Genomic DNA, 24,497 nt, shown 5'->3' with positions numbered 1-24,497 from the left:
GTGGCAGAGGGAGCAGGAGGAGCCAAGACGCAGGTGGAGACCAAAATGCCAGAGAGAACCAAGACAAAGAGAAGACAATCTCATCTGCCTCTGGAGAGCAGCAGAGAATACGCCAAAGCCGGTGAAATTGCCTGTGGGAAGATCAGGCTTTACTGTACACATTGAAGTCTGTCAGCTGCTAAGAATAAAAAATAAAACACCCCTTCCACAGGCTCTGAACACCACCAGACACCCTGGGATACTTCTTTCGTGATCTGATACATGGGTTTTGGACATCTGGATCTAGCGATACTGTGTCTATTGATGCTTAAAGTAATCACGGTATCTTATTCTCACCAGTCCATTTGGACTGTTGGGTTGCTTCGTTTATGTCAAATTCCTGCAGCATTTCTCTGTGGAAAAATACTGAATTTCTTTAGAACTTTACTGGCAGGGTTTGTACAATCCTTTCCTTATGGCTGTCTGCCCTGTGACACTTTTCACGTTACTGGTGCTCTAAAGGGGCATCAAAGCTTGTGGAACTGGCACCCTGCGGCAAACCAACAGAGCAGTAAGCTCACGCGTACGCAGCCATGTGGAGGAGTGTGAGACAGGGAGAGACAATTAGTAGCCAAGCAGTACATGATTTGAAATGTCACTATGAGACATGTCAAGTGTTTAAAGGTAATTTTCAGTGTCACCATCTAAAACTGTACTAAAACTGTACTCATTACTGTAATCACTTCTGATAAAAGTTATCTGAGCACAGCACAGACCTACATGTCTCCCACAACACACTAATGAATAAACTAAACAATTCATGTTTCCTATTACTTTATTGCACTAAAGGTTTAATTAATCAATTTCAAGGGCTAAAGAAGCAAGAGGGAATACAACACAACAGAGCAAGGCTAGAGATAATAAGTACCAGCATAGACTACTTTTAATCAGGTCCCCAAAGAAAAGTGAAAATAACAGGAAATTAATAGAAGTCTACAGTTCTGCCATCCATGCGATAATAAGTTAGACGGTGTAAAAGAAGATGGTATCAGAATGAAATTCCCTATTGTAGCAACTGGTATAACTCATTGTTAGTGACAGTCTAAAAAACCTCCCAAAACCAAACTCAACCAAATAACCAAACAAAAAGCCCCTCCGCCTCCAAAAGAGAAAAACCAAAGCAAGAAAAACTCCAGATATCCTGGTTCTGAGAAGCCAATGGAAAACACCTTCTTAACAGATTCACTGGGAAGAAAAATAATTAAGAATTTTGGAAGAGTCCATGAGAAACACTATTTATATATGTACTCTTCCTCTCTGCCATGCCTTTTAATACTGTAAGATGAACTAACTTTGTTTAAGTCTAAAGCTTATTTCAGAACTTTACATTTCACATTAAATAAGAGTGTTTGCTGCCTTAAACCACCATAGCCATGGCAATCAGCACTCTTGATCTACTTTGCCCAGTATATCTCTCTATAAGACTCTGCTCCCAGTTTTATATCACTTTTCTAACATTCAACTTTTAGGTTATCTTTTTTTTTCTGCTGAGGATTTGCTATAAATCCCCTCTCCACCCTGATGAGTTCATTAGCTTCTGACTTCAGTGAGTTTCTATCCCACAGCAGAATTCCTTTACTAATAACTGATATTCAAGCTTTGCTAAATTGTTCTTGTGTCATATCAAGTGCATTGTCCAAGTGCAAATAAACGTTAGCAGTTTCCTTTGTCTGTAAAATAATTTGTTATGACGATGAGTGTTGGGCAGTTTGCATTTGGGGTGACTAGGTAACATAGAAACAGCATGGAGAATTGGTGCTAGAACCCATAACTTCCCCATTTCTTTTTTCTCCTTGACGTGTTTATTGGGTTTTTTTGCTGCTGCTCTTTCTTTCTGGCCCCACAACTCTCCTCTTGCACTCCCAATCGACTTCTGTGTTACCAGATATTCTTCCCGCTACTGACAGTCACTTGAGATCTTTCAGTTGTCTCCGCACAGCCTCAAGTGGAAAGCAGCAAGATGCGTTTCTGTGATGGAGATCCTCCAACAGCGGTCACCTCCAGTTCAGATTAAGGACAGTCACAACCCAATCAAGAATATTAGTGTACTGAAATATTGTGAAAACAGTGGCTTCTCTATCAGAAGAGGATGAGTCACTTTTTCAAGGAAAGCCACTACTGATCCTCTGGACAGGACAAAATCTGAGTATTCGGTCTTCTCAGTCTGATGAGGACTTTTCAGAGACGGTAAATATTCAAAGCGTCAACACAACGGATGGCAAGTGACAGGCTATATGAAACCTCCCAGCCACTAATTCCCACTTTCCCACTTCCCAACAGTAATTTTATAATACTCTACATCGTCCTAACCTCAATCTCAGTCATTTTAAATATATCTGTATCACTCTTGTTTATCCAGATCATATTCATTCCTTACCAGATGGTAACTTTAAAAAGTGTTTTTAATCTTTTACTTTTCTAATAAAATTAGAAAAGCTAATAAAATTAGCTTTTATTAGCTTCTCCTGTCAAGAAAATATTTTAAGTGGATTCACAGTCATTTAAGTTAAAAAGTCTTTCAAAGCATTTAGTCACATTTATTGTGCTTGACATTGCATGTGGTACCATTAAATGTTTGAAGTGAGAATCAAAATCATTACACTAACTGCATGGCTCCGTTATTAAAAATAATTGGCTGACAAGTTGCAAAGGTCTGTTTTAAGCAGTTTTGTAGCTACCATTCATTGCAAGAAGCCTACGCCAAAGGCTTTCTGACTGACAGTCAATTATTTCTCCTTTTAACACAGCTGTTGGATCAACAGTGGTTTCAGATACTGGACAGCTTGTCACAAGACTTGCAGCTGTGATACTCATCTGATATAACATTAACTTACAAATGCCATAAATTACACTTGCATATGCATTTACAGATATGTGTATCAATCTAAACATGTACAATACAGAGACACCACTGTTGTCGAGGGAAACCTCTCTTCAGTATCTGCTTTCACAGATGCTGTGGCAGCTGTATGAAACACTACTGAAATGGCATTCTGGTTCACTGAAAGGGACAGCTTTTTCAGATAAAAAAAACCCTGAAGTAGTCTTTTTCAGACGAGTGTAACTAAAGACATAATCTGTTTTGACGAATGCTTTAAGAAAAGTATAAATATCCCTTTTTTCCAGTCTGCTTCAATCTTCTCCTTCCTCTTTACCCACACATTGCCGTGTCATATAAATCCATTTGTTCTGGGATCAGATAAACATTTGTTTTCCCCAGTGCCAGTCACTAAGGGCTTGATCCTTACTCACAGCCAACAGAAAGACTCCTGGTGGCTTCAACAGGCACCGATCAAGCATTAAAATCCTGTAACTGTCATTAAAATTATTGTAGAGATGACAGGTTAATATAAATACAGGGAATCCCTGCAGCCTGACTGAAACACCAGTATCACTGTGTAAATCCTTTCCATTAACACCATTCAGATTTGGGAACTGGATCTCTTTCTGGAAATCATAATACCATGTAGAAGAAAGACTGTTCTGGTTTCTTTTCCCAGCACATGACACGTTTGCTTATGCACAGTTTTATCCTTCAAAGCCTATTAACTATTTGAAAATCAAGATTAAAGTCAATTACTTTAAAGAAAAGAAGTACTTATTTACATGCAATTTACAGATTCCTTTTCCCCCGCTTTATACATTTATAGAAGATACATATTATTCAGTATAATCCAGTCAATTTAACGATAAAGAGCTATCCCTATTTTTCTCAAATGACATTAGTTTCAGGCATATCACTAGGCTAGTGGAAGATATCCATGCTATTTATCAGTTTCTGATTCCGAATGTTATGCTTGTGCTCCAAACATAATGCAACATGGTTTAATAAACATTAAATGTGATTTCATTGGATCACATATTTATAAATGAATGAAGTCTCTCATTGTTTGTGCCATCAAGGAAAATCAACCAATGGCTAAAATATGACCAAATTCATTAACTAAGGTATGATTAAATAGGAATATTTCCTACTGTATAGCAGGCAGATGGAAAAAAAAAACCCACACGTAATCTAATACGCACCTGATTTTCACCTGAGGAAAATATCCCCATTACACTTTTCCTGTGGTAGAGTCTCTATTTAATCAGTTATTCAATTGTGTTCCACCAAATCCAGAACTTCACCTTTAATCTACTTCTTATAACTTCAAGCAACAAATACTTTTACACAACTGCTACTCATCTTATAGATGAGCTATTTACAGGAAACCAAGGATGCCGACTATCTCAGATGGCAAGGCACAGCCCAATACAGCTTAATTCTCAGACACGCACTAAAAATTATGATCCAGGACAATCCGATTATACCATAAGAGAAGAAGGAAAAAAAAAAAGGACAAACATTACCTTGAAAACTCAGTAAAGTCAGATCAGGCAAGACTTGTATTTTTAAAGAAAAAGTAATTTTGTTCCATAATCTTTTCCCAGTAATCCATGTTTTAAATTACGATACAATGATACTTTAAAGTAGTGAATATCCTGAAGAAGAAAAGAAGTTTTCCATCCAATTACCTAATAACTCAATAGAGCTGAAAAAGGCTGAAAGACCTACGAGACCTTGGCAGAGCAGAAAAATGAGAAGTACCAAACATTGCTTCCAAAAGTATCTTAAAAAAATAATCACAATACATGTGCTAATACTCATGACCACACTTAAGATATTCCTTGGAGGATTTTGTAAACCAGATTATCAGATAACAAAGGGACTAGCATGAAGTAGTCAAATAAGCTTTTTTTTAACAGTAATGGGATTTTAATCAATACAATGAAAATAAGATAATAAAGGATGAAGTGAAATCAGCATGAAAGGATTACTATTTAAAATGAAAGAACAATCAAAGACTCAGAAAAACCCCCACACTTCTGGAATCCTGCTGGAGACGGTACGTGTACTTTTTGTTCCTGCACCAGCACACACAGTTTCATTAACCACATTGAAAAAGCTTCTGCGTATTAAACAATGTACACAGGGAAAGTATCTTGCTATTTTTCTTTTTTAAATTATCAATGAGAACAGTGATGCTATAGTTTTATAAAGCATTTAAGACAATCAGGTTTCTGTCCCAATTCCAGCAAAACATTTGGTCAAAGGCTTTCAATGTTTTTTGCAATCTCTCACTGCTTTTAATGGCTTTAGTGCAAGAATCTGTATTTTAAGCTTTTTTTTTTTTTGCCTTTTTTTTTTTCTTCCCCTTTTTTGTGTTTCCAGATGTAGACTGGAATAGTATAGCATGGAGTATCTTGCAAGGATCATCATGTAAGAAGTGCCATAGTTGTTCTTCAACTAAAATGAAGACCTTGTCAGGAATGGAGTATATTCTGGATAGATATGGCATAGTGGTTAGTCTTTTTGACACTTTTGAAAGATAATGTCAGTCAAAAGAAGTATTTTTGGTAAGGTGCACAATTGTCTTTTGGGTACCAGAGAGACTTTGAACTCAAAAGCCATCAAAATAAACTATTTTTACGTCTCTTATGAGTAACTTAAAATAGAGTCTGTCTACTCTATCAAAATGATTTATTTCTTGACTCTTATTATATTACAAATTTGGGAGTATGAGAGCAACACCCCGGCCCAAGTCAAAATGATCAGAGTAAACACAAAAGTGGAGATGGCTCCCCTTTCTCACTCCCATCTCTTACAGGTAGGCAGGTTTCCAAAGGGTGTCTTCAAGGGCCAGCAACCAGAGTCCAAATTGTCTTTGATGTGTGGCTGAATGCAGGGATGGAATATAAAAGGCCAGGCTCCCTTCTCCTCCTTAACAGGCGAGCACAAAGAACCACCGCTGCTCAGCTGCTATCTCTGTGGACAGCAGCAGGTCTTTTTCTAATCCTCTGAAGTACCTAAGACATGTTTAGTCAATACATGACTGATTAATGACAAACCAATCTGGCTCACGCACAAAAAGCTATACAATTACAAAGGATCGTAAAAGAAGAAAAAATAAACCGGTTGTTTACTTCAAAGATACTGAAACATAAAGTCTCCCCTATCAGAGGATCAAGTACTGGTATGGTATAGAATAACACAAAAAATACATAAAAGTGGTGGTGATGCCATGGCTTTCTCTTTCTGTTGTACTTGAGTGAGGGAAATAAGTGTAAGTGATGCTGAGTGTATACCAGAGCTGCTCTGAGAAGACAAGTACTTTGCTGACTCAAAAAATGTGTATGGAAAAGAAGTCTGGAGAATTCATGAAGCTACTACCTAGGATTAGAATTTGCTACAGAAGCATTCAAAAAACTTGGAGAAGCAGGTGTGGGGAAGGAGGTTTCAGAAGTGAGCAGTCTGTTAAGTGGAAAAGCAAACAAGGCATGTTGCGGGGTGTATGACGTAGCTTAAATGTAGTGAGAGGAATGAAGGTGCTGAAGGGCATATGTTATTCACTCATGGAAAGGCCTTCCTTGACCTGCATCCAATACCGGACACCAACCACATTTCAAGAAAGACAGGGACAAATATTAGAAAGCTTAGAGAAGAGTAACAAGAATTATCAGGAACACAGAAAGCATTGCCCCAGGGTTGAGGAGAGAAAGAGTGATCTTGTTAATGGGTAACAGATTAGACATGGCAATACCCTTCTTCCAACACATAAAGGGGGATAAATCTTCCACTGAAATAGTGCAGTATTTAAGTTCCAGGATAGACATCAGAGAAAATAACACCCACCCCAAAAAAGTCCCAATAGTGAAGACACAGAAGCACTTGAATCAGCTTTCTTGGAAAAGTATGGAATCTCCATGTTGCAGGTCTTGAAAAAACGGCTAGACAAACATCCGTCTGGGGTAACTTAGGTGCAGCTTAGGTGTTCAGTTCTGGAACACATGGATTGATGACATGACTTCTGCTTTATTTTTTGTGATTATTTAATTTCTGAAACCTCCCAAAAAACATCTGATAAAGCAATAGAAAGCTAAATCATACATTCTTGATGAATTAAGGTTGTTTGAAAATAGTAATAAAAATTTTACAGCATCCCATCCCTGTGCATTATAGGAGGAGGAGGGAAACAAGTAAAGCCCATAGAGTCCTTTTCTAATTTTTAAGGTATGACTTATCAAATCACCTGTGGTACCTCATTCAGAAGAACCGGTCTATCATGAAAAAATTAGACAGTTTAGACTTCGTGAAGTGGAGAAAAAGACGCAAGTTTGAACCACTGTCCAAAGTTTAGTTACTCAAAAGCAGGCTTGTGAACTTGTACTGCTCATGAAAAACCTGGATGCCAGCAAACCTTAACCATACAACAGGCTGAATACTAAAATGACAGATTTAAGCCTTCAAAGACAGGTCCAAAAGCTATTAGCTGTTAAAACAATGCTGACTAAAACATAGTTAAGCAAAACTCAATTAATTTACAAAATGAATTCTGGGTAGAAGATAGAGCAAATAGGTTATTTATGGCCTCAGTAAAGTATCATGACATGATGTGAAACAACATTGCTGAAAGACTGCACATTCTAATGTCTGTTAGAAAATATTAATTTCAAAAGAATTAAAATCAAAATGAAATGCTTTTAATAAATCTTCTTTGCTCCAATAGATTTCATTATCTAGAAAGTATGCTGTATGACATGAAATGGACAACCTGGAAGGTCAACCAGAAAGACTGTCAGATATGCTGCACCGATCACAATTTGCTGGGATATATTTGAAACACATGAGCCTCACCAAGGCTAAGTATTGAATCAAGACATTTACATTAATGGGCCTTTGACAGGCTAATACTCAATTCTCTTATACTACACAGAAACCACACAACATGAGCACCATTACAAGATATATAGCATATGGATACCATTAAACCTCAATTATAATGAATACTTGCTCATTTCTTTCTCTAAGCACCACTGCAAGGAATGTAGCAGCAGTTTCACGCATGTCAGCTGGAAATACTAGCCTTTAATTTAATTTGCTGAAAGATTGTTCCCTCCTATTAACTTCCTCGTAAAGATGTGTCAGTGTTGTAACAATAAAAATGTAATTTTAACGTGAAGTTTAAACCAATGAAGGCAAATTTCTGGAACAAACTGCTTAGCTGGCTCACTAGCGCCTTTTTACTTCCTTCTCAATAGCTCTCAAACTACCCCACCATTGTACAACTCTCATTTTGTCTCTACCCTCTGCTATCTGGATTCCTACAGCGACATCCATGTGTCTATGGCATTTACCGCTGGGATTTTATTACTGCTTGTTGGTGGGCAGTGGATTGTTTAATATAGAGCAAACTGACTATTCTGATAAGTCTTTAAATATTACATTCAGTTATACTGTATCCCCTAAGCCAGGTCCACTCAGTTAGGTTATGGCGTACTACAGCGAGCAACTTCTGCTCATCAAAAAGCAGTAAACATGAAGTTCTCATTTTTTAATGTGAGATTACAGCGAGAACATGGGAGAACACCACATATTTTGGATGTCGGCTAGGTGCATCCACCTAACCCAACACAAAGAAGACAGTCCACATCAGCCCGCTGGACTAAGGAGTAAAAAATCAGATTGCTTGTCTTCCACAACACAAAGATATGCTTGTGAATTCCTACTCCTCTCTACCCTTGCACAAGTCAGCCTGCAATGAGTTAAAGGTCAGTCAGAGCAGAACACGATCATGGAAGTATTGCTTGCTGGGTCATTTGTTCTTAAGATTGACTAGCCAGGCATTAGCTCTCTACTATAGTAATTCCAAATTATATGACAATGTTAGGAAAAAAAAATAATAGCAGAGATTCAGCCTACACAGAACCTGATAATCACCCTAACACCGGCAGGTGCCAGTAGCAAGAGGCACACTCACTTGAAACGCTCACCCAGCCATGACATTGATACGATAATGCCATACAGTTAGTATGAATGCGTACAGGATTTTTAGCAACAACTCACTGCAAAACAGCATAGAGAAAATCTAGAACAATCTCAGCACATACAGGTTCTTTGGCAATCCTTATTTCTCCTGATGGAAGAATTCAGCATCTTCTTTTACAGTTTCTTTCTCAATATGAATATCATGCTGGCCATCATAGCAGAAACCCAGTGATATGACAGAGGATCAGCTTTCAGAATTATATGTACATGCAACTGATCAGCAAAAAGGAGATTAAATAGAAAAAAGTTAAAAGTTTTTCTTTAAAAAAAAAAAAACCCGACATTAAGAGCCAACCTCTCTATCAAAATGGGACAGAAAGATTGAAGTGTTGTGGTTAACGTTCCGTACCTTTTAATACTATGAGGAAAAAACACAGATAGCTACCAAAAAGCCTTGAGGCATTCATATACATGACTGTATTTGCTTTTGGAGGATCTCTTGGACTTCACTACCCACGTCAGTTCTGCAGCCATCCATTTTGTCAGCACAGCTGAATGAATTATACCACTGGATATCATTTAGGGTTATATTTTGTCCTACGTATCTATAAACTAATTCTGTAATGTGTGCTCTGTCAGTTGTAATATCTGGTAGTACATGAAAGCACATAACGAAAGTATAGCTGATCTAACTGAAAGTTACAGCGTGATCAAACAGATTTACAGTATTGGAGTGTCTAATCCACCACAGAATGACTTCAAAGAATACGTAAGACACTTCACAATATCTCTTGCTCCAAATGGCTACATTTCATGTAACTGTTCTTATTTTGCCATGTGCAAACTGAGCTTTATTACTATGAATGCTCATGAAAGTTGGTTACATTGGTGAGTGCAAAGAAAATACTTAGCAAATTTGAAAATAAAACAATACAAAAACTTAAGATACTGACAAAATGGTTTGAAGCAGACAAAAATAATGAAAATATGAATTGTTCACAACCGTGTGTCTAAACAGAAAGAAAAAAAAAGCCAAATTTGCTATATTCTTTCTTTATTTGATTTGTTCCAAAATTAATTGTTCAGTATGACTAATGCAATAAACTGCATTGCTGCCTATTTTTTATTTTGAAATACAAGCTAATTTATTCAAAGAAAAATTTTTGATATGGAGAACAATATGGAATATTTCAGGATCCTAAAACCACTGACATGGCACTGGCTGTGAAACACAAATTAGGAGAAGGCATAAGAGAGTGAACACCAACAAGCAGTATTTACAGTCATTAACAACAACCAACAAACTTCTGCCAATTTTCAAGTTCCTCTCTTTGTGCTTGGGGTTTTTTTGGGTGGTTTTTAAATTTTTTTTGTCTCTCCAGGCATTATTCATAAAGCAAACACAATATGAGATCTGCCTGAATCTTACTCTCTACCACTAAAACAACCGAATTTCGTAGTAGGTCCTGTATAAAGTTCCAAGGCTTTTATTGGATTAGAGCCTCAGTAACATCCTTCCCCCCTGCTCCCCGCCCCCAATCCCTTATATATTTATTTTCATTATGGAATAATCAAATCTTTTCATTTCTGCTTAAAATCTTGGCTGGCTCTCTGCTCAGCTTGAGCTCAATCCAACAACAGACATAGAAGGCTTTCCTTTAGGTATCTAACACCAGGTTTATGATCCCCACATGTCCTGAGAACAAGCAGGTCAAATGTGCCAAGCAAACATCCACTTTTAGGCACTTTTGCGTTTAACCATAAACCACAGCACAGCAAGTGGGGAAGACTGGGAGAAACACTTCAGAAGCTCACTCCTGAGCTGAACTAACCTGCTGATGAAGACATCCACGTTGATCCCTTGATCTTAATTATTCACAAGCCCTTAAGCCATAATATACCCACCATCCATCTATCAGTAAGATCAGACTGATTTAAACTCTATAGCTAATGCTTTCTTTTAAAGGAAGCAATAACCTAGGGAGCTAAAGCAGATGTCCAAGAAGTGAAAGACCTCAGTTCAATCCTCCTCCCGCTGAGGAGGTTCAAACCCATGCCTGCTAAATTCCTGGAGAACGTCTTAAGTACTAGGGCAAGAAGCTGTTCTGGGAAAGGCTGTTCATCTTTCTCCTCTTGAAACTGCGTCACAAAACAACCGAAAGGACAGATTCACTGGGCTGAAAACTCCTGGCTTTTGGTCTCCCAGAACACCTTCTCTAATGCATTCCTAATGAACACTTAAACAGCAGCAAAAAAAGCTGCTGTTTTAAGCTTTAAGCTTTTCCTTAAAGACAACAAGCAAGCCCCCCAAAAGTTCATGTAAACAAAGCAGGTTTTTTTAACCATCTGTTCACTGACAGTGTAAGGATATTGAATAGTTTCGGACAGTTTTCTGTCAGAGTCTGATTTACATAGATTGTGCTTTTTCCCATTCCGTTGTTAAAAATAACACAAAAGATAAACCTTATTGACAAGATTCCAATACTTTGTTTACTGGTGTAGTTTAGGAGATGGAATTTAATAGTAGCAAAACCAGCCAGACTGCTTAAGAGCATTTTCTCTTACCAATTCCAGTGCTAGGATCCTAGCTCTAATTTTTGTTCAGTAGCATTTGATTTCCTAATAGAAGAGAGGCACTGAGCATGGGATGATCCACAATAACCTTCACGCCTCATAAAGGTGCAAGAAGGGCACAGGCACCCCCCCACTCAAGTCACCTTGTCATGCTAATTCAACGCACCTCGGTAATTTCTATTTTCCCTTTGTGTTTCTGAAAAACAGTTACGGATAGGTTATGAAAAATGCAAACTAATATGACCATTACAGTAATTGCATTGGTTAGGTTTATTAATTTGTCACAATTAAGTCAATAAGAGTTTTAGTAACATCATTACATTACTTGATTAGTTTTGAAAGTGATTATCCTAAGAACTCTATTTAATTGGACACATCTCAATTTACAGGGTACATTAAATTCTGAGTAGCATTTTAAGATTATTCAACATACGCAGGTCAATTACTAGTAATCACTGTTTCATACAACTGCTTCATAAGAAACTTCAGTACAACACTGGAAAAGAATAAAAGAGGGTTCTAAAACATACAACCAAACTTCAGTCCTGAAAGATACAACTGAACTTCAGTTCACATTATTATAGTAAATGGCCATATCTAACATACAAATTGTTAAAACCATTCTGAAATGGAAAAGATTATAAAAATTTGAGCAAAGATTAAAAACCAGTTGTCTACCTTGAAACAGATGATGTTCATTTGTCAGAACTGCCAAATCATTGAATTGCACTAACTGCACTCATGCCCAGATGCACATTAATTACCAGATTAGAAAGTTATAATTAATTTTCTTAATATCACTACACTGCTTTTCTTCCTTGAGTTAATAAAAACAGATTGCAATCAATCTTTGTTAATTCACGCTGCAGAACAGACCTGCTGTAGCTATTTCCATATGTGAAAAGCACCGCATGCATGGTTCTTGGTGTAATACCCTGCCTAGAAGCTGTATCTTCTGACATTTTAATGAAGTGTTGTAATAAGGCAAATAAATTATAATGTGACTTAATATAGTTAGTAGAACAACGACATAAGCTTAAAAATTAATTTTTAAAGAATCTTCTTAATGACAAAATTCAGAGGTGCATAGTATTTCAACATATTTTCAACTAGAAAAGAGGTTTTCCTTGTAGTTGCGTTGTTGAAAGACTTCACTGCTGAGACTTTTAAAATTTCTTCCTCAGCTGACTTTGTCTTTGGAAACCCTTAGAAGTTCTCCATACCTGTCTGGCCTTCGCAGAGCACAAATTGCAAGAAATTTTAAGAACTGGTAAAGGAAAACAACTTCATAGAGATATAGACTAAAGTTCATCAGACTTCTGATCAAAAGTGTTCTGTTATAAATACTGCAAAGATAATTAATGCAGCATTCAAGCAGCATACATCTTTCTGTGTCCATATCTGTATTAGCATCGGAAGGTGTTTTTATAAACTGGAAAGGATTATTCAAGGGTTCTCTTGTGAGGAAAGGAGAACCAAATAAAATGAATGTGCCTTTTTTTCATTTTCCATTTATGCCCGAAAGATGTTTTATTTCTCCAGCCTCATTGCTGCTTAAAAATTATTTCTTTTCTCCCCTTGTATCCCCTCCTTTGTGAAAGATAAGAACGAGTGTAGAAATACGAGAATTATGACATCATGGCTTTCCAAGAGTGGTAACCTATTTTATTCTGATCCAATAGTTTTCATGTGGTCAGCTTAGGTGTCAGAAAGGGAAGATTGAATATTCAATAGCAAATGAAGGCTGACAATGTTTTGGGTTTGTCTTTTTTTTTTTTTAAAACGTTTCTAGAGTCTTCCAGGGGATGGTAAAAGCCACATAATTCTGTATTTGAGAGAAACTGGAGATAGAAAAAGAAATTTTTAAAGAATATATAGCCTTCAGCAGCAAAGCCAAGCACAACCTTTTTTTTATTTATCCTTTCTCCCAAACTTCCCTAAAGCAGCCCAATTTGCTTTACACTGCTAGATGTTACATATACATATAAAAATGTTATATATATCTCTCTCTATAAAAAACATCTGTGTGTATACATATATACCCCCCTGAATGTATACTAAAATATGCCTAAGAATAGCTTGATTACCACACCTTTCAGAATATTCAAGTACTTTAATATATCCAAGACCATAATGAACAGTGTATTACATGATAATACACTAGGAGAAGTAGGATTTATGGATCAACTCTTCCATAAAGCATCTTACCTAAAGGCAGCAACTCTAGCGTATGTCCCATTTTGGGTACTGCAGAGGCAGAGAAGCAGATCAACTAGAAAATCCCAAACATGGGAGGGAGGGAGGGAGGGGCTGAAAAACAGTCAGCCCAGAAGTCTCAGAAGACGTATGTGGGACAACACCCAGTACAGTTCCCAAACATTAATTTTTGCAAGGTATGAAACTGAAACATCTGAAAAAAGACTCAGAGAAGCAACCCATAGATCTGGAAAACATGATGCACCCAGGATTCAGATTCCTCTTATGGAAGATGTCAGGGCAAGGGCAGAATCACAGTTCGGTAGAAAAAACATCCATCAGAGCTGAAATAAAAATGGATTAGAAGAGGGCGGCAAGCGTGGAAGAGGAGTAGCAGGGTTAGAAAATACGTAAGTTAGAACAGGATCAAAGATGGATTGCAATAGTTCTTGATTTACAGAAAACATACAACTAAAAGGCACTGGATGATCTCAGAAACTTGTAATAAAAACTTGCCACTTAGATTAAGGATTCAAATAAGGTCTGGATGCTGAAGAGACACTATGAGAGACAACGTAGCTGCCTTGCAACCAAAAACTGTGCCACTACGTTGACTAACACTGAGACAACTGAAAGTAACAAGTACAGCACTTCAGGTATCTGTATTCAATGCTGAGACTATTATGTAAAAACAAGGATGTGTTCTGTATTCGGCTGGATGTATGAAGCTGGTCATAAGCCTGAGAAAATCCAACTAATGATCAGCAATTATGCAAGCAAGGAAGCCAATAATCCTTCCATCATTTTAAGATTCCTGAAAAGAAAGGAAACTCCACAAATCTCTCCAAATGCTAAACCTAACTGAACAATTAGCAAATAATGAACTTTAGTTTCCGTTAAAAAAACCCCAAAACCAAAGCTAAAAATCAGTCTGCATGAATTATTATTCTGATATAACAGACTGATTTCTAGAGAAAAATATAACCTATTTTATGCTGATTTGTTATTTTAAGGTCACTCTAAAAGATTAAATGGAAAACTGCACTGAAAGAGTATCTGATGTATCCATGAAGACAGATACGCCATGCATTTCAGAAGAACAAAAGATGTCATAGGCAGTTATGACTAGTCAGCTTAAAATTAAACAAGCTTATAAAAATGGCATAAAAACCACCTGTCAGCATTGGTATAATGAAACTGAAACCCACAAAATTCAAGTTTCACAGTATTAACAGGATTATGAAGTACTATAAAGAGAATTTTAAAATTCAGATAAGTGAAATAGTTATTTGTGACATACATGACGCATCGCAACTGCACCAGTTACAGTATGGTTTCAGCTGTCCAGCTGGGAGGTTATAGTTTGAAGGAGGTTAAGGAGAGATCCTCTCCTATCAACAGCAATGATAAACCATATAATGATGAATAAAGATTTACATATATATTTATACACACATGTGTGCATATATGTGTGTGCATATCTATAATAAAAGATACATTAAAAGGTTAATGTACTTAGAGAAGTATTGAAGGGAAAAATGTCTTTTTAGTGAGAAAAAAAAGTAGTCTTCTGTGAAGAGGACAGTAGAATCTGTTCTCAGCAATTATTTCCGAAAAAATGTAGTTAGCAACTCTTCTTCACACGCATTATTTTAGGACAATAAGAATACGGAGTAACTACAAACATCAGTCACCTATTTAAACTAGTGCTTATTTTAGAATCTAAAATGGTCCTTACTTTTGATGCTAGGTAAAAATCTTGTTCCTCCAGTCTCATAATGCTGAACGGGTATCATACCCTTATGCATATTATCACCAACAACTTAGTCAGACAGTCAAAATATAGTGCTTGGTAGATCTCAATCCTTGTTATCCATCACATCATAAATGCGCTTAAACTAGAGTAGGAAAAAAAACAACCACCACCTTTCTGTTTTGAAATTACTGTTTTTAAGAATGACATGCTCCATTTTAGAATTTATCCAGGTAGAAGTATTAAAGCAATTTGAGCTAAAATACACAAGCAAAGCACTTGGTAAATGCCCCCTCTCCCTTTCTCATGGCTGTTTAAAGAGTTCCCTAATGAAATATGGAGCGATGGATTTTGCAGGCAAAATCCCGCAAATGTACATACATTGTATCAAATACACAAAGCGAATAACTCGTAAGTGCCTGCACAATTTCTCATTTAGAAAATTCTTAGGAGAAACAATCCTAATGCAACTAGTATTTTTAGATGAAGTGCTTCCCTGAGGTAACCTGAATTGTGGTGGAAGTGACTGAGAAGTGCTTGTGCTCATTTTATTTATTTAATGAAACCTGAAGTCTGTACGAATTGATTTCCTTCCCTCTCAAGGAAGCCTCTTCCAACAGTCACATTTTGTCTATGGTAAGATTATAATTTACTGGACACAGATTAAAATTAGGACATATACGATACAAGCAATTGAAAGGGAAATGATCTTTAACCAGTGCAAAGATTAATGTGCCTACATTCAGGTGTCGGAGTTCCCAGCACAGTTAATCCAGTCACGGAAGGGCAGCTTAGCGGGCCGGGCACTAGGCATTTATTTCAGGGCAAAACAACTGCTCCTCAAGCTACTTATTAGGGCCTGGCTCCCATTAGGGAGCTAGTTACTGCTGCGCTGGTAAAACATACAAACGGGTCTCATCTTGAACTGAGCCTCATCCTGCACGTCTTTATGTGCAACTCCAACTCTCAGATATGTTTGGCAACTCAATACTACGGGTTCCCTTGCATCTCCTAGGGAGCAGGAAAGTACGTCATACAAATAACTCTGCCAACATCAAGGCGATAGCAGCAGTTACCCAGCTAAAGCAAGAGCACAAGCAACACCAACATCTATATACTAATTTATAAAATCCTGTTTTCAATAAATGCAATTTCAAAAGCTTGCAGGCAGATTTCTTTGGGGAGCAAGAGCAGTTTTAACTATTGGGGAGCAAACTGAGGATCTGATGCAACTTTCCCATGCTTGTCACTATCCACCCTATGTCACTGTGTTTCAGCCAGGGCCCAGTTAATTTACAACCAGACTAGTAGAAAATTTGAACTTTCTGGTTGGTACATGTCACCTGTTGGTACATGCCATAGGTGACTCGGGTGAACGTCCTACTCCCGATTTCTTCTCGGGCAAAACACAAAATAGTGCAACCTGCTTATCCTGACTCAAATCCCTCCCCCTTTCTAGCACAGAAAACTTTCATATCTTCTTTGTAGATAACAAAAAAAGCCATTTCCCTTTTTTTTTTAAGCCATCAAGACAAAAATTTATGATAGCCGGGAAAGATTTTGATACCCTGAAAAGAGTGTCTGCTGTGGAGGCGGGGCAAAACCCATGAAATGAAGACCAAGACCTTCCTGGAACCAGCTGGCTTCTGTGGGATCGTTTGTCAAAAGGTTTGTTTTGTTTTATAAAAGAACACTACCTATTGTTAGCAGCACAGAGACCTAGAAAGGGTTTGCAATCATACATTTTATGCTGAGGAATCACATTACTAACACTCACATAGGGTTTTACACAGATAAGTAGTATGATGATTATGCACTTGTAAGTACTTGCACTGATTTTACAGTGGAAAAATAAACTGTGGTGAGTTAGTGTTTAAACTTAGAATTTGGGACTAGAATCTCTTTCCTTTGGCTTCAAGTGCTTCAAGAAAGTACTTGAACTGAGAAAGATATTTTGCAGTAGCAATAATAGGTCCCAAATCCTTCCTGTGTTATTGCCAGAGGGCAGCCTCCCACGCAAATTCAGCATTACAATATTGAATTGAAGCTGCTGTTTGAATAATGCAGCTTAACATTATGGGCTATCACCAAAATAGTATTATTCTTGGTTCTTTTTTTTCCCCCGCCAAACAGATATGTTACTTGAACTATCTTATGGAATTTTTCTGCTATTTTTATAATGAGGTTTTTTGCATTGCTCAATGGCAAATTAGACGCCACCACAGGCCAAAAGTATCTATCCTGAAAACCGCACTGACACGTACCGATACCTACAATCAGAAAAACATAAATTTTAATAACACACACAGACCAATTTTTTTAATTTTATGTGTGACCATGGAGGAATTATTTATGGAAACTCAAAGGAAAAAAGGAAAGCTGTTTGGTTTTTTTTTAATGAAATATAATTTTACAATAGTTCATTCGATTCTTATTGACTATAAAGCACTAGTCAGGCAATGCAGAACTGGCTACTCATTTCAGGTGAAGCAAAGACATGGCAAGCAATTTGCTTACTGTGGTGGTGTTCTTACATGTTCTAAAACAATGAAATTGCTAATCAGACGACATGTAACATGGTGATATCAAAATGCCCCTAAACACAAAACTATTTTTCAAGTTTATTTTGCATCCAGTACTGACTCAAGAAATGTAAACTTGTTTATGAATCGTGCAATGAACCTGAAATGTAATGCTGAAAAAATGTACCCTTTGCTGAAATCATGCTTGTCACTAGTTACTTATAAATTAGGATGGAATTCATTTCCTCAACTCAAACAGTTAGTTCTTTCCATTATTTGCCTAAGGTCTTCTTTAGTCAATGGAAAGAGATCAGTATCTCTAGAAGGCAAATCATCCTATGCCAAAACATATGTTTAACACCAGACAAATAATTTATAGATAGGTAAAGTTCAGGTAGGACTTATCTCTTTGCATCCAGTGCTAATAAAAATCCACAGTGTGATCCAAACGCCTGAAGGAAAAAGTCTGGTTTCAGTTGGTCTGTTTTGCTACAGGGGAAATCTCAGTGTTTAACTCAATATCCAAATCCTTTTTGTTACTATTACTACTTTAATTTATTACATCAGTGGAGCATTTGCCAAAACCACACACACAGAAAGCCTTTATTAAGCATGCAAACTAGACTACTTTTAGCTTTTTTTTCTTAGGTAGCTTTGATTTCTTCCTTTAAAATTACGCCCAAGTTATTCAGAAGGGATAAAATTAAAGATTCCATCTAAACACAACTTCTGCATGGTCCTACAATGACAACCTATGCAGACAATGTAAGTTCTTCGTCTTTAAAAAACAGGTTTATTTTTGCCAAAGATAGTCAAAGTTGAAGAATAAGCTTTATTTAATCCTGTAGTCTTTTTTTTTTTTTATCATTTATTTTAGACACTAGAGTTAATAGTGCAAACCAGAAAATTCAAATTAGCCATCCTGATTGAATCTCTGCAAGAAAGTGCTTGTTAAGTCACTAGGACAAGTAAAAGCATGAACCATTAATTCTGTTAAAGAACATAATATCATAACAAACAACTTGATGCTTAGGAAAATTTTGCAAAATAATGCAACAATCACATTTCAGGCATTTCTGGTAGTGTAAGTGGGGGAATTAAGCTGTCCAAAAAGGTTTACTGAATGTACATGCTTGGATCCCTTCTTCTTCACATTTTCAAGCTTTTTCAATGCATTAAGATTCCTTTACAAACTATAAAGGAATATACTCTTAAGTGCATTGATTATGATGTTTTGGAAGCAGTCCCAGAACTCAGAGACAACCCTTCTGTTATAAGCTAAAATCTTTTCTTAGGAACTAGAGTTTTTCTAATGAGGTAGCACACTAAAGACATTTTGAAGGCCATTTATTCCTCAAGTGATTTAGGCACATGAGACCTTAAACACGTTTTGGATTTGGGAATTACTTTGAATCTAAAATATTTTCAAGCAAGTTCTGTTGTCTAAAGACCAATATTTTATACCTCGGTGGTTGGTTTATCAGCCACATTTCCTCCTAGGCAGAAGGTGCCGAGAGATAAGCTCCCTTAAATGTCCGCAACCTAAAATACTGCCAGTACTCTGAAATACCAGAGTGTGTGCCCCAGAAGAGAACACCACCTGTGCATGTGTCACCCTGGCAGATGCTGTGGCATTTTAGCATAAAATCCCTCTCCAAAGCAGCCAGGCTCTGTTGGGCAAACCAGGCTGGTGGGGGAGAGCCACCCTGCTTGGCACTACTGTCACGGAACAGGAATCTTAGCTGGTACTGAAACTTAAAGCATTCAAAATAAAAAAAACTATGGGCGTATTTCTCCTCGTTATTTTCTTTTTTTCAAACAACGTGAGAGAAAAAAGATTGTGTTTGAAGCCACGCTGTGGGTGTACCTTCTTGTTCTGAATCCATGCAGTGGCTCCAAGGGCTCAGTAGCTCCAAGAAACTTTTGTTCAAACCTTGAACGCTTTGAGGCCTGGAAAGGTCTGTGGCATAACTTACATATTCTGTACAAAACGTGATATTTAAAAAACACTCATAATTTAAAAAAAAAATCAAAAGAGGACCTTGCTTTAAAATCATGCTGACAATATCCCAATAGCATAAATATTGCAGTTTTGTCACTTTGATCCTCAGTTACCTACAAATGAGTAACTACTTTGTTCAAACAATTTAGCAAGGCCTCTGCTATCTCGCTTCATAAAATATGTAACACTGAATTCAACTCAGGTCCACTGTTCACATATACTCAATGCTAAAGTGTAAAAGGCAAAAAATCCTAGGCTGACATCAGACACGGGAAACATTTTACATTTATACTGAGTAAATCTTGTCACTCCCTGTGATTTGATTTTAATACAAATTAATCAAATTTATTTCAAACTCCTCTTTTTTGACTTCTGTTAAGCTTCCCTGCTCTGGCCCACTCCACCCATACCTCATAGCTTTTTCTTCTATACAGAACTTCCCATGGTCCCTATAGCCATAAATGTTTACATTATTTACTTTTGTCACTGAGCCAGGGGAACAAGCACAGTGTCCCCCTTAGGCACAACAACATCTGCAAACAGGCTGGACGTCCAAAAAAACCCATTTCCAGTTTGTTACGTTTCCAGAAATGAAAATATTATTTAGCCCAGTCAAAAACTTTTCATTAAGGTAAGGCGTAACTATTTTTCAAAGTTTCAGATGCACTTAAAGGTTATATGACACACTGATCCTTCATAAAAAGCCAGGCACCTTAATGTCTAACAGTATTGCTACATAGTAGGACATAAGGGATAATAAATAACCTTAAAACAACTATTCAACTGGTCAATGTATAGAGAGCAAATATTTTACGGAAAATATATTCTTTCATATAAGAACGCTTCTGGGCTGCTTATTAGAAAGTAGTAATGTGGTCTTATTGGAACTAATAGTGACTAAAAAAGATACAGGTCTGCTTTCAAAGGGGGGAAAAGCGACATAAAGAGACAATTTTCATCCAAAAGAGAAAAAATATTGTACAGGATCTTATACTCAGAAGTTTATTCCTGACTGATACAACAGACTAACAACAATCTGGGTTCTTCTCTGTATTTCACAGCTGGGCATCATCCCAGAAGCCCCATTCAGCTTCCTTTTTAATAGTTACAGGGATAAAAATAAATAGATACATTGAAAAGGTTACTTGATCCTGTGAACATGAGGCAAGCTGGATATGTCTTAAGATTACTTAACTCACTAAGGGAGCTATAATTTCAGATTTTTTTATTTCTATAAATCTGAGAGGCATATTACAGAACTACACAAGCAACCCAATTGCTCAGTCATGAATTACCTGAAGGTTTTTGAGAGAAAAGGAAATGAAAATTTTAGCATGAAGGAGCCAGATTGTCATGGCTCACTGGGAAGAAAAATAAAGGATCATGAACTAGTGGTATTTTAAGAAGCTGTTATAGTTGCTGTTTCAGAAGTACTAAAGATGAAATATCTAAACAAAGGATTTGGGTCAGGAAGGAAAATAAGTAAGTAAGTAAGTAAATAAATAAAAGCAGCTTTGCCAGCTTGTGCTCCTTATCTGCAAAAGAAGACTCAAACCTATCTGCCCAGCCAACACCACTTCATACACATTCTCTCTCTGCAGCCTCTCTGTACCAGTGTTTTCAGCCAGAACAGCCAACAAGTGTTTTACAACACTGGTTACTCAAATAAGCAAGTGACCCATAAAAGGAACTTCAAATTTGGCAGTATAAGCAGAAGTGAAAAACAGATGCTGAAGATACAGAGCAATATCAAGAACATCAGAAATATGGAAATGCAACGGAAACATTTAGAAAGAAAGAAAAGGAAATCCCAGTACAAACCACCATCTAATTACTTAAAATGTACTTCAGAGACAAAAGGAAATTTTACAAACACACTCAAGAATTGGCTAATAATTTTAGCTGAAGAATAGTATAGTGAACTTTTTAATATATTTGATTAGGGTTCCACAAATAGACAGTAAGTGTCCCATGGTCATTAAGTCGTGAGGAAAGAAGCAGGATGAAGAAAAACAATGGAGAAGAGAAAGACTACATGACTTCAGGTGGATGCCTTTGGTATGTAAGGACACACTCAGACAAAAGCACGTATGTATGTTTACACACAGAGGCACCGAAGAAGAGAGCAAGTCTGGCTGTGATGATACAGGAAAGCAGAGAAAACAAACTATTTTGTGAAGAACATTTGCATAGTGAAACAAATATCCAGCTCATCTGTTAATCCAAAAATAGTCATTTAAAAATAACCACTGACACCCACAATCTATTGTGAATGTTATCCAATTTGAAGCATAAATCAAAATAAAATCAAATAAAATACTAATCAGAAACGAGGCGTATTAGATCTGTAATATATGCAGGCTTCAGTGGCTTAGCATTTCCTAAGCTTGGATGACAGCGTATTTGTTTATGCACAGTATTATGGAAGAGTCATCTATTGAAGGTCAAATCTAGACAGATGCGCAAGGATTCAGAACGAATAACCAAGAACCCAGCATTTAATGTAACTCTTTCTGCCATAGCAAAGGAAGTTATCTCGGCAGAGATCCTCTTCCACTTTGGTGCAAGGTAAGAAATGAATCCCTCCTGTATCACTGCCTTGTAGTGTTTGTGGCTGACATTTGCAGTGCACCACAGCAGTTGTTGTGAGAAGCTAGGAATAAGATCATAAAGACCTACGACAGAATTTGAACTATCTGCAAAAATCATTGATATATTTAGTAGATAAGCAGGGATTTAAGTAAGGGCTACATATAAGACAAATTTTTAGCCTAAACACCTTAAATACGTTTACATATACTATGTAGAATAAGATACCGTTGTGTTGCAATTACAAACATACGCTAGGGTTTCGTACTCAAGAAGTTTTTGTAACAGCTTACTGTTACAAAAAAACAAAATACAAGAACCAATAACCCACAAACCTCAAGCCGTTGTGCTGTTGAATGTGTGCAGAACTCATTAAAGTCTGTTGAGAAGAAATCATTAGCATGCATGCAAGTAACCGAAGTCCAAGGATCATCACCGGGCAGCAGTTAACCAGCCCCTTCAACGACCAGAAAGTTCAGGAGGCACTAACTCCCTCCTGCTCCTGCACACAGACTTGCTTTTTGCCTCCCGCCTCACTCGTGTTTGAAAGGAAGGGGGGAGATAAGCCTGTCTGAACTGACGTACCAGGGGTTTCTGTAGGACTGGCTCTGAGCAGTTTACTGGGAAGCCTGAAGCAAACAGCCAACCAAGCAAGCAGGCCAATGTACGTCCCACTCTGGGAAAAAGGTGTGCCCGTAAACAGAGATCAAGCAGAGAACAGTGGAAGATGCTGACTGTCAAGGAGGGAATCACACAAAAAACCCCAAAACAACACCAACACATGCACATGTGAAATTCTTGATTCACTTCCTTGTGGCGGGTGGTGCTGGGGTTTATCCGCAGTACGAAGAAAGCTGATGTATCCTTATGAATGCACAAATATACCCCACAGGTGTAACTTTCAATATTCTTCCCCAGGCAGTGCAAAGAAAACATGATCTTTGCCAGCACAGTATCACTGCTAGCAGGCCTGAGGCAGACCAAGGAATTGCTGACATCTGTCTGGAGTCAGACGCTGGAGGCCACAGTGACTTCAGGAGAGCATACATCTCCCTACAGCAAACACGCAGCTGTCTTCAAAGCACAACTGGCCAAAGCAAAACCACTCCCTGGGAGAGGGTGCAAAACAACGAGTCACTTGTAGCAGAGATTACTCTTGTTTCTTGATATGCTACTGAAGGACACGCTGATACTACGTTTGAGAACAGGTAAAAATGTGAATACAAAGTGGCTGGAAACTTTACCCCTTCAGAATAGCACACGTCCTTTGGCCCTTACCCTATGTATAACAACACTAAAAGCAATGGAGGACTTCAGGAAAAGTGATGAGCAACATACTAACTGACAAAAAAGCAGCCAGTTCTGAGGTGCATAAATGCTAATTTCTATATGCATTCTTGTGCGTACAACGTGTATCTACTTAAATTTCCTAATTTAAACTGTAGAACCAAGGATCTTATGGCAACTTTTACCCAGCTGGAAATACAAAAACTGTGCAGCAATTGTAATAGTTCTGTGATGAAGACAGTTTCAATATAACTTTTTTATATGCTCTAGTCACCAAAAAGCAGTTGTTTTACCTCTTAATATTAAGCAATGCCCAAGGTATCCCAGTGGGAGTGTTGAAAGCAGGCAGCAATTTCTCTCCAAGCTCCACTGCCTTTTTTCGGAAAACCTGGAAGTTAAGAAGAAACAAAGTGTTGGAAAACGCATTGTTGCTCCCACTAAATTAGTTTAGATAATAATGTTACTGAGCATATAGTATAAGTCATCTCAGCACAACGAAGCGTCCCTGTTTTTTTAAGTGACGTCAAAGGAACGAAGCAGCACAACCCATTTTCCATTACACACAGTAATGGGAGAACTCACACAGCAGGATCACACAGTGACGATGCCCAGATGACCTGCGTCCGGCATGACCAGCATCAAGCCAGAGACATCAGCGTGGTCAGACCCGCTCCGGCTTGTGCAGAGCTGCTTGCGTGCTCCCCGCCACGCCTGCCAGGCGCTCTGGGG

The 24,497-nt window shown here is 37.5% G+C and overlaps 1 protein-coding gene across 1 annotated transcript in view; it reads right to left on the bottom strand.

Moving 5' to 3' along the window:
- The window catches only part of MAN1A1 (mannosidase, alpha, class 1A, member 1), a gene marked incomplete at its 5' end in the record, with an annotated part of 117,554 nt that overhangs the window by 43,336 nt on the left and 49,721 nt on the right, over positions 1–24,497 (bottom strand). Inside the window, one exon of the mRNA XM_009325682.1 lies at positions 24,062–24,156. Coding sequence (XP_009323957.1) covers positions 24,062–24,156 — 95 coding nt within the window. The remainder of the gene's footprint in view (positions 1–24,061; positions 24,157–24,497) is intronic.

The sequence above is a fragment of the Pygoscelis adeliae genome, unplaced genomic scaffold, assembly GCF_000699105.1.
Source record: "Pygoscelis adeliae isolate BGI_AS28 unplaced genomic scaffold, ASM69910v1 Scaffold54, whole genome shotgun sequence".
NCBI lineage: Eukaryota > Metazoa > Chordata > Aves > Sphenisciformes > Spheniscidae > Pygoscelis > Pygoscelis adeliae.
The sequence above is the reverse complement of the archived record's forward strand: the minus strand, read 5'-3'. Positions and strand labels throughout refer to the sequence as shown.